This window comes from Callorhinchus milii, unplaced genomic scaffold, assembly GCF_018977255.1.
Source record: "Callorhinchus milii isolate IMCB2004 unplaced genomic scaffold, IMCB_Cmil_1.0 Scaffold8, whole genome shotgun sequence".
Classification (NCBI taxonomy): Eukaryota; Metazoa; Chordata; class Chondrichthyes; order Chimaeriformes; family Callorhinchidae; genus Callorhinchus; species Callorhinchus milii.
This window is the reverse complement of record NW_024704749.1, coordinates 21535186-21547100: the sequence shown is the minus strand read 5'-3', so window position 1 is coordinate 21547100 and position 11915 is coordinate 21535186. Positions and strand designations below refer to the sequence as shown.

The 11915-nt window shown below is 40.8% G+C and overlaps 1 protein-coding gene across 1 annotated transcript; it reads left to right on the top strand.

Annotated features, from left to right (window-relative positions):
- The first annotated feature begins 2882 nt into the window (after window positions 1-2882).
- On the top strand, window positions 2883-10930 carry LOC103184624 (transcription termination factor 1). The gene is made up of 9 exons (XM_042337764.1): window positions 2883-4012; window positions 6155-6340; window positions 6597-6675; window positions 6819-6949; window positions 7227-7452; window positions 8276-8365; window positions 8936-9001; window positions 9465-9550; window positions 10011-10930. Exons 1-9 carry the CDS (start codon window positions 3145-3147, stop codon window positions 10286-10288), a joined length of 2010 nt encoding a protein of 669 aa, XP_042193698.1. The 5' UTR covers window positions 2883-3144; the 3' UTR covers window positions 10289-10930.
- Window positions 10931-11915: the final 985 nt, after the last annotated feature.

Here is an 11915-nt window from a genome sequence, read left to right as displayed (position 1 = left end):
CTGAATTGCTGAATTGGGTGTGCTCTTGAGGGGAGCAGTGGCTCTTGAGATGAGAGATTCTCTGAATGGGAGTAGGTGCTCTGGACCAGTAAAATTTATGCAAAACCAGTTGTGTGCATTGCACCTGAGAGGTACATTATGTCTCTTAATGTGGAAGGATTATCACGGTTTATAAGTAATTAGATAAAGGATGAGGAGCTCTTAAACCGATTATTGTTCACAATACGCAGTGCAGAAGCAGGATATATTTACAAGTACCTCTCTAGTTTAGCTAGAAATCGTTCAATTGTCTATCACTTGCTTTTTTTTTGGTATTTCAATAAATACCGCAGCTGCTACTGTCTTCTCGGCTGCACCGTTGATCTATTGGTTTTGTGCACATAGAGGGGTTTATAAATCATCATAACATAGCTCCAGGAATGACCGTGCTAAGGGCTGGCAAAGTAGATTGCGACTAACGGCCTCGGCAGGGAGGAAAAAAAACTGGTATGTGCACTGCCTCTGACAGCTTACTGATGGCGTTTGTTTTCTGTGTCTGTGCGATTGCCATTGGGGCAGCACTACTGGGAGCACTCGGCATGAGTCTCACTCGTGTTACACTCTGCCATTTAACAAGAAAGCTTCTTTCCTTTCCACAAGGGGAAGGGTGTGTGTATGTAGGGAAGGGATGCGAGAAAGAGAGGGAGAGATGAATTAGGAGAGGGAGAGAGGAAAGAGGGTGGGGAGAAGGAGTGAAGGGCAGAGAGAAGGGAACGTCTATAAGGAAATCTATACAGTTAAATGTTTTGCTGTGGCACTGTTTTTTGGTGGAAGCTACGGGTTGTCTATGTTAGAAATGTGGAGAGAAGTGTGGAGTGCACATTCGTGACAAATGGGAAACTAGTGTGAGATTTGCTGATGTTCTCTCCTGGTGAACATCTCTTGCGCCGAAACTGGAACCAGAGAACTGTCTCCCTTAGACTTCATCTTCCTCTTCTCAAACATGAAAAACAATATCATTGCACAGTCAGAAAATTGTAGAAAAACATAATATACAGCAAAATCTCTTCACTCTGCAGATGCTGTCATATCTCCACAATCCTGTAGCATTTTTTTAGACCACTCGCCTCGCAAGCGAGAGGACTTGGGTTTGATTCCTGGACAGGGCGAAACGTTAGGCAAGTCTCCTTACTCCACATGTCTCTGTTTACCTAGCATTAAGTAGTAACCTCAATGTTAGTCGAATGGCGGATCGCTTTACTGGGGGTAATAATTCCTTCAAATAAATAAAAATAATAATTTGGTCACTCAATCCATGACTGCTTGTGTGGGACGCTGCTGTGCACAATTGGCTGCCGCGTTTCACCCACAGAACATACGTTCACTTCACTTTACAGTACAACAACAAGATTACATTTGTATAGCGCCTTTCATGTCGTGAGGACGTCCCAAGGCGCTGTACATCTCACGGAGCATCTCGAAGACGTGATAAATGCCCTGCCTCAAATGCAAGGGCGATAATAATAATAATAATCCTTGCATTTGATATAGCGCTTTTCACGTCTTCTAGACGTCCCAAAGAGCTTCACAGAATGTACTGTAAAGCGAATTGACTGTCTATTTGTGGGCGAACGCGGCAGCCAATTGAGCACAGCAATGTCCCACAAACAGTCGTGGATTGAAAATGACCAATTTATTATTGTTTTGTTGTTTTGGAGGGATTATTATTAGGCTCTGTGTGGAGTAAGGAAACTTGCCCAAGGTTTCGCCCTGACCTGCCTGGAATTGAACTCAGGTCCTCTCGCTTGCAAAGCGAGCGCTCTAACCACCGAGCTCCAGGACTCCACGGCGGACGATGATTATTATGACAAGTAACGTAAAACACTGCTGGCTCCCCCCAACCGGAAACCCCCGACGGCCGGGATACTTCCATCGCAGGAAGAGAGAAAGGCAGACCGGACCCGCTTGAACCGTGAGCCGAGGCTTAACCGCACTCAAGTGTTGGCGCGGCTGTCCCTCGGCACAGGAGTCTCTCAGGATCAGACAGCACAGAAGGAGGCCATCCTAATAATAATAATCCCTCCAAAATAATAATAATAATAATAATAATCCTTGCATTTGATATAGCGCTTTTCACGTCGGGAGGACGTCCCAAAGCGCTTCACAGAACACACTGTAAAGTGAATTGACTGTATATTTGTGGGCGAACGCGGCAGCCAATTGCGCACAGCAATGTCCCACAAACAGTCGTAGATTGAAAATGACCAATTTATTATTGTTTTGGAGGGATTATTATTAGGCTCTGTGTGGAGTAAGGAAACTTGCCCAAGGTTTCGCCCTCTGCCTGGAATTGAACTCAGGTCTCTCACTTGCAAAGCGAGTGCTCTAACCACTGAAGCTACAGGACTCCACACAAAACCCAAAACAATAATAAATTGGTCATTTTCAATCTTCGACTGTTTGTGGGACATTGCTGTGCGCAATTGGCTGCCGCGTTCGCCCACAAATATACAGTCAATTCACTTTACAGTGTGTTCTGTGAAGCGCTTTGGGACGTCCTCCCGACGTGAGAAGCGCTATATCAAATGCGAGGATTATTATTATTATTATTATTATTACACGGCCCATGGTGTCTGGTGGGTGTTTGAAAAGAGCTGCCAACTGATCCCACTCCCCCATCTTTCCCCACCCCCACCCCACCCCCACACAGCCCCGCAAACCTGCTGCGTGTGAGAGACACACCTCCCCCCACCCACCCCCACTCCAAACACACACGATTCTCTAATGCTTTTAGTTTGAATTTCCTCTCATTCCTACGCCCCTGACCCTCTGATGCCGCCCGCGCGGGCTCTCAGCTCTCTCGTTCAAACGGTTCGGATTCAAACCGCCGCCACTAAAAAAGAAAAAAGCGACGCCGTCAATCAATCGTCGAAAATGAGAGCACAGAAGTACAGCATTGTTCCAGGTCGGTGGTAAAAGGGGACGGTTTACAGATCGGTGCAATTGAGACTGAGATTTCCAGATCAGTAAGCAATGGTGAGAAGCAACACAAGAAGAAAAAGCATCGTGTGAGAGACAGTAGCAGCTGCACTGAAAACAATGATGCTGCCGTGAATATTCCCATCGAGGTAAAGCAAGAGATGTCATTTTCCGAGGTACTCAAAGATGCGAAAAGAGAAGAAGAAGAAAAAGAAGGAGAAGAAGAGAAAGAAAAAGGAGAAGCATTTCAGACAAGGGGATGACTCTTTGTTACTGACCAATGCAGAGAGGAGTGATAACCCCGAGTCCTCTGAAGTAGGTGGAGAAATTCCAATAATTAAACGCAAGAAAAAACGGAAAAAACAAATGGACGGAGCTGCAACTCCTCAAGCCAAGGATGACGGTTCTGAAGTACTGCAAATATCTCCCAAGAAACGTCGAAGACATGAACAATTGGAGTTGAAAACTACTGTGGAAGAAAATTGGCAGGATGAGAGTGCAAACTGTGCAGAAACTCCCAGGAAAACTTCAAAAAAACACCGAAAAAAGCACAAACTAACTGAAGAAAAGAATGAGATCGAGGACACTCCACAATTAAGTAGCACAGCTTGCCAAGAAACTCTAGAGAGTCCTACAAAGAAGCACAAGAAAAAGAGAAAGGCAATCAAACTCCGGGAGTCTGGTGAAGACAAGGACTCGCAAGAGACTGATACTGTGCAATGTTCCCCCATCAAGAGCAAGCCGGTCACTACACCTGAGGATAACATCCACACCAAAGAGGGTTTGCCAGATTCAAATCATCATCAGAAGAAGAAGAAGAAGAAAAAGAAAAAGAAGAAGCACAAAGAATCTGTTGGAGAGAAAAGTATTACTTATGAGCAAACACTTGCAGAAATTGATCCAGACTTGACAGAGCTTAAAATGGAGCAGAGCATAAAGGCTATGGTTGAACAGCTAAGGGAGTTTATGCCCAGTGTGAGAACGATGTCAAATGATACAATACGCTCCATGTTTAGGTATGACCTACCACGATTTAAAACATTGAAGGAGGAAGGTAAGACTAATAATCATCCTTGCATTTGATATAGCGCCTTATCACGTCTTCAAGACGTCTCAAAGCGCTTCTCAAAATATACTGTAAAGTGAATTGACTGTATATCTTGTGGTCGAGGATTATTGCAAGTTCCTGTGTTGTGCACTTTTAATTGGAATTGAAGCTTTTTGAAAATCTGTAATATTTCATTGGCACACTTGTTGCCATCATCGTTTGTGGGAACAGATCAGCATCTTATACAGATTGCATTGTGTTATAAAGCAAATACTGGAAAATCTGCTTTTTTTAGTGTCGATTTTGCTGAATCTGACGCTTGAGCTACTAAACTGCTTAATAGACCAAAGATCTTGATTTTCCAGTATTTGCTTTATAACATGAATCAGACTCAGAATTAAGTCTGAGACTGAAACCAGAGTTTCTGAGCTCATTGATAAGGAAAGAGTGAATCTTGCAGTTCAAAAAAACTTTCTCGCTGCCTCCTTCAAGCTACCCTGACCTTTACAAAAGCTTGCTACTTGGGGCAGAATTTAAACCATTTTTATTAAAAAAAGGATGTCATTGACGTCAATATGCTGTTTCTTTCTAATACCTTTCCCATGCTTCCCATTTCCTGTCTTTTACATACACACATTCTAATCCTTGCTGTACTATTTTATTATACCATTCTCTGTAATATGAACTGAATGAATGTGCACATAACCTCTTATAGACGGGTGTAGCAAGCAAGCAGGGTTATTACATGTATAGACTACCATTGGTGTGCACAGAGCGGCTGTTGTGAAGGTCCTAAACCAGCTGTTTATTCCACATCGCATAGAAAATTGTCGTCATAAACCTGCAGTCAGACAACAGAAAATTTTTCGGCTGCGTAATATGATGACAGACATTAAAAATAATGAACACTATGGGATTTCCAAATGCCTGGTGGCGTTTGGAACCTGGCCTTGCCATTGCTTTTCTCTCTAGGATCCTGCTTTACTTTCCCTGTCTATCGATCTCAGAATAAGCATGGCATTCCCTTGGCTTGTATCATTGCATTAATAAATTCTCAATACCAACAACAGCTCACCTGTATTTTGCTTCTAGTGTCCAGAACTATTTTAAAACAGTAATTCTAACTTTCGCTGGAAATGTGAGGTGATTTCAAACCTGGCTTTTAGTTAGAGTTGCTTCTGCTCCTGTGCTGTCAGTGACACCAGGAGGAGTTAAATAGTATTACATTCTTAGTCATTTGTTAGGAGTAAAACGCACCCAAACAAAATTAGTAGCATTGTCCCTATATTATTTATATATATTTATTTATATATTTATATATTTATTTATATGCATACAGATATTTTAAATGTCTCAATAATTATAAGTAATACATATATAGATATTATAGGACCAATATAACCAATGATAAGAATATACTACCAGAAACGCGGTCAGTTGGTTGCAGGAGTTCTCCGTGGGTCCTCTGGTTATATTCACAAAACGGAGGCTACCCAAAGATGACTACCTTCTTAGTCTCCCTCTGGACTGACTTCTCTATCCTTTTTTCCTGTTTTTTTATAAGTCTTTTCCCCATTGTTCTTACCTTCCTGGTGAGTACCCCTACCTATCTTTATTTGGACTTTGACCTGTCGGATATCATAATTTTACATCTAGACACTCATGTGTCCATCCCAATAATGCTTCTGGTTCCTTACCCCGTTATTTTTATCCCAACTATTGTGCAGGTTCCTATTGTCCAAATTATTGATTACCGCCTTTTTGTCAGGACGCTCACCAGACTTTGAGGTCATGATGTCTCTTTCCGTCCTTTCTTTCCCACTCTAGCTATCTACAACCGCCTGACTGACTAATCCTTATGTTTACTTACTCTAGACTTTTTTAATTACTCCTAAATATCACATATGAGTTGTCAAAGTATTTTATTCTGTACTATAGAATAAAGGTCTATTAAATTTATGTTGTATCTCTAAAATATCTCTAAAATACCTCAAACACAGTCCAATATAGATTGAACATCCCCTCGACTATGCAAATGTAATTTGTTGTTGTTGTTATAGGTGACTTGGTTTTTGGACCCTTGAGTCTTCTCTTATTCCCTTCCCCCTATATAATTTGTTTCTCACTCCACTCTACATATCTTTGTAGGGATTCCTATCCGACAGGGAAGGTACACTAAAGAAGAGAATGAGCAGATACAGACAAACCTAAAGGAATTAATGTTGGTGACTGGAATTGAAAATGAGTGGGAATTTTTCCAACCTCCTGAATCGTTTGAGGATTTATTGAGAATAAAACGGCTGAAAATCAAACACTTATTCTGTGTCAAGCTTGGTACGTGATTTATATGTACTTATTAACATATTTTCCCTAATATTATTATTAGTTTGTTTTGATAATCTTTGAATTGTCTATTTCTTCATGTTAAAAAAAGCCATTGTTTTGCACATCAACTTCTCCTTTGAACCACAAGAACGTAACATCACTTAGTTTACCTACTTTGTGTCTTAGATTAAATCGGATCTCCCTGAAGACAAAGTTAAATGAATATTGTTTATGGAATCATTTATTATTAGCTTTTTTCCCCCAGCTGAGGGCATTGCAAGACCATGGAAAAGTGTTTACCAGCGAGCTAGGAAGTTGTACGATCCCCACCGATGTAAAGGCAGGTGAGTTTGACCTGGAATATTAGATTACTAATCATTTGAGTAGTTGAGTAAGGGCTATCCTTTGCAACTTCAAAAGACATAGAAGCAAAACCTGCATATGTTCCATGTGTCTGCTATGAGTAACCAATGTGTTTTATTATCAGGTACACAGAGGAAGAACTGAAGAAATTTAAACGCTTGATGGCTGTGCATGGAAATCACTGGCAAAAGATTGCCGGTGGTCTGGAGCGCAGTGATCTATCAGTGATGTGTCGAGCCAGAATAATGAAGGACTGTAGGTCTAAGTATTCAAATGAATTGTTTTTATTTTAGATTGCAATAAATGTGGATAGATTTCTGTAAGTTATTTAATGTTTTGAGAACTAGTCACGTTTTTATGCAAAGTGAATGGCTATCAAATTGTGTAGTTTATACACAGATCGACACGAAGAAATGACAAGAATTGAATGATACAACAATGCAGAGAAATGAAAACATTGCTATGTTTGGATTTTCTGTTGATCAATAACTTCAGTCAAAGCAAAACTTCATTGACTGTTTTTTTCTAATAGCCTTGAAGAATGGTCCGTGGAGCAAGCAGGAGGAGAGGAAATTCATGAAAATAATGAAGAAGGTCATTACTAAGCGAGTAGAAAAAGATAACTGTCTAGCGGTCAAGGCACCAACTAAGGACAAGCTTGGTTCAATCCTTCGGGAAAAGCTGTACAAGGGACTCCCTTGGTTAGAAATTTCAAACCTAATGGAGGAAAGACACTGGATACAATGCAGAAAAAAATGGTGAGCTTATCATGTGATCACAGGTGTAGTCTTCAACTGATTGTAAGCATTACATACAATAACAACATGCCAGTTGAATTTGAGAATTCCTGATCACTAAGTCCTTTATTAGGAGGGTAGACTGCTGAAGGAGGAGCATTGCTGAGCATACAGTGACATTGGACCTGTTCAACCTCTGAACATAACCATGCCTTTTGTCCACAAAATATACAGTCAGTTCACTTTACAGTATATTCTGTGAAGTGCTTTGAGATGTCTCAATGACGTAATAAGGCGCTATATCAAATGCAAGGAATATTATTATGTCCCATCGGAATATTTTTGGTAGGCTGCAGCTAATGCTGGGATGCAGAGCCACCCCCGGTTACAATGTCCACAGTTGTCGCACTGAGAGCTTTGGGCTGTTCATCCTGGACTATTAGTTGGAGTAGAAACCTCTCCACAGCCTCAGCCTGGGAACCGATTGAGAATATTTAACAATGACTGACAGTAGAGTCAAATTTCCTTCTATCTTCTCACTCCAGACTGCAATATCCCTGTCATTGTCCATCTGCATCATTAAATGATCCAGCTAAAATCAAGCTTTTGCCCTCCACCCCTCCTGACCCCAGCTTCCAGATCGGGTCCAAAACTCCCTGACTGTCAGCGCCCTGGGACGTCTTTCCAACGCGAAGGGAGCTATACAAGTGTAATTTGTTGTTGTTGTGATAACTTTCCACCATTTATTTTTTTTGCCCACACTTGTGAAATGTTTCAAACAAATAGTTCAATTTCTATGAAGGGAAATGCAAGGATTTTAACTTGTCTTTATACTATTCGGCAGGATGCAGATTTTGAGTATCAAAATGTCCAAAGGGTCGGTGTCTGGTCGAGGGCGAAAAACCTACCCGTGCAAGATCAACCTTATTAAAAGGTAAAGTTAAATTGAAATCTTTCTGAGAGGGAAAATGCAAACAGTTTTATAGTGAAGCATCCATCAATAGAACAGATTGTTGTCTAAGGGTGTATTTTTTTATTGCTGAATTAATATTGTACTCAACACAAACCTAGAACAAGAACTGCACCTGCCCTTTGTTGTGCTTTGAAAACAGCCTTGTAACCAGTAACAGTTGATAGCAATTGTGTTTTTCCCTCTAGACGTGAAAGGCGCTAAACAAATGTAATTTATTGTTGTTGTTGAACTTGGAGTTGTATTTTATAATTAGCCCAGAGTCTCAGACCTAAATATTTTGGAAAGGTTCAAGCCATGGGTTTGGAGGCGCAGGCCAGCACAACCGACATACATAATAGCTGTGGCCTTTCGCCATTCTAATGTGGTTGAATTGTTTCTAATTATGCCTCAATAAAAATGTTGCTAATATGTTTTATAGCACGACAGAAAGTAATTGCTGATTATCGGAAGATTCTTCCTAAGCTCTTCAGCAAGTTTCTTTATATCACTTCCTTCTCTCTCTAAATTAGAACTCTCTGTTGTATTTTGCAGGCTATATATGCTGAATGTGGACGATGATAGTGAAGTGGACTGGGAGCAGATGTGTGATGCTGTTGGGTAAGAAAAAATCATCCTCTTCACGGGACAAAATAATAATAATCCTTGCATTTGATATAGAGCTTTATCATGTCATTGAGACGTCTCAAAGCACTTCCCAGAATATATTGTAAAGTGGATTGAATGTGTATTTTGTGGGCGAAACGCAGCAGCAAATTGCGCACAGCAGTGTCCCATAAATAGTTGTAGATTGAGTGACCACATTATTTTTTTGAGAGATTATTACCCCTGGAAAGCGATCCGCCAATCGATTGACAACTGGATGTAACTGCAGCTGTAAGACAAGAGCCAGCAGTGGCATATACAATTAGCATGACACCTGCACGCTAGTAAACGCTTAACAAGATCTCTCACTCCTGATCAAATGCAGCGCACCTGTCCCCAGCCCATAGGAAGTGGATTTATTTTAATATAAATGTGTCTTCATGACTTACAACATGTTTTATTCAATATTATTTCCTAGCAACGTGCCTCCTCAATTCGTTCAAACGATGTTCTACAAGTTGAAAGCTCGCCACGTACCCTCTTGGCACAGGAAAACCTTTGGAGGTTAGTATTGTAGCTCGCAGAGTATGAACCATGATGGACGAGTTATACTGCAAGGGACAGGCGTTAGAGTAGTTCCTGAAAGAAAATCAGCACAGTAACTGCATTTCACTTCCATGGCAGGTAACAGTTATATCAAGACAGCAGCTAGCCTTACCATTGCGTGCTGTAGACACACAAGCGGGTAAAGGCTGCAGTCAGTAATGGCACAGAACTAGAATTTAACACATGGCATGAATTAAAAACCATGGAAGATGGAGATTTTACACGTGTTAAAGTGTAGAGTGGTGAAAATAGATGCACTGGCAATGTGACCATCTATAATCTTTATTCACGTCCTTGCTTTTGTACTGCCTAAATGTTAATTAATTGGATTTAGTGTTTTGCTGAATGATAAAAAGATTAAAAATGTGTTGGTTGAAAGCCTATCTCAATTTATTGTGAACTTTATTCTCTTTCACAGAAATTGTGGACTTCCTTAATGATAAAATACGTCCAAAGTATGAAGAGAAGTTGAAAAAAAAAGCTACAGATTCTAGTGATTGCAGCACAGAGGCTGCTGTTCATAAGCCACTGAAACGTGTATTTCAGTTAAGTGACATTTTTAACAGTGATAATGATGACAGTGATTTGGAAGATGAGGAAGATGAGGAAGATGAGGACCACAAAGCACACCCAGCAGCAAGTAAGAAACGGTGTAAAAAATCATCACGGCCTCCGGCAGCTAGAAAACGGAACTGAAAACGTCTTCTGTGCAAGAGCTCTGTAATGTCCTTTAAAATTGGGGTTTGTCACTGCCTGTACTTGCAATAGCAATGCCCTGTTGTAGCAGATATACTGGTCCTTCCAAGTAACTACTGTTGCTCGAGTCACCTGCAATGTCTTGTTGAGGTTTTGACAATCTTTGGCATGGTGGTTGCTTTGTTGGATTGCCTTTTAAGAACTTGCGATGTAACTGGCACTTGAACTGAAAAGTCATAACTGTTCGGTGTACACACGCAAGGTGGATCTTTTCATAGTAAAGTACAAAACCCTCCAGGAATGAATCCAGGAGCCAAGTCAGACTGGCAAATCAAAGCTGTTGTCATTTTTTGAGACAAAGTAGGATCTCCCACCATCAATTGGCAGAAGTTAAAATACAGTTTTCTCCACTATGCACATTGATTATGTAATCCCTAAATGAGGGGACCCTATCTGGCAGAGTGTTATAGTCTTTCCTTTATGTACGAGAATATTGCAGATTTTTGTTTAGGAAAAATAACTTTAATACTGGTTCCTGTATATAGAGAAATGATTTTTGAGAAAGAAGATGCAGAAAAAAATATTTTTAAATGAAATGCCACTGTTACTTATTGGTACTTTATTAAAAAAAGTTTGAATGCAGACATGGGTCAGCTGACATTTCTGTTTTAAAATTGTGCTTTTTGCAATAAAAGACTCTCGCTTCAATGACAGCTCAAAGGGACGTAAACAATCCGCCACTTCATGCCATTAGAGCAGAGAGCCCAGCAGCGTGAGGAGGTAACAGAGTGGGAGTTCTGTGCAGGAATTTGGTGAGAGTGGGAATTCTTGAGCAAGAGAGAAATTAGAAACTATAGAATAAGACAGAACCCTTTCAGCAAAAGAGTAGGAATTCTATCTTGAGGAAGAGAGAACTTTTCGAGTTAACAGATAAACAAATCAAAGTGGCACTTGGTCACAGACCAGGTGTTGTGGGTTAATTAATATGCTGACCATTTGAAACTGGGTGTGTGAGTCCTATACAAAGGGGGAAAACTTGCGAGAGCCCAGCAGTATGAGGCGGCAACTGAGTGAGGTGGAATTCTGTGCAGGAATTTGCTGAGAGTGGGAATTAGATGCCGATGAGGAAGAGGTGCATAACTATTAAATAAATAATATTAAAAACGTCTGGGAATATGGCAGGGCAGCTAAAACACATTGCATGTTTTGTACCGTGGAGGAACTCCAGGACACTTTGTGTTACTTTGTCCTGGACAAACACGTGTGTAGGAAGTGCCTCCAGCTGCTCAAGCTCAGGGTTTTCTGAGCTCGAAGAGAGGCTGGTGTTACTGCACAACATACGTGAGGCTGAAGAGTTCATGGAGTCGGTATTAGCACCGCTGCTCTTTTTGTTCGATATAAACGATCTGGACTTGGATATAGGGAGTACAACTTCCAAGTTTGCAGATGATACAAAGCTAGGAAAGTAGTAAACGGTGAGGATCGTAGCTGACTGCAAAAGGACAGACTGGTGAAATGGGCAGACGCATAGTAGGTTAAATGCAAAGTGATGCATTTTGAGAAGAAGAATGAGGAGAGGTAATATAAGATAGATGGTACAATCTTAAAGGGGTGCAGGAATAGAGAG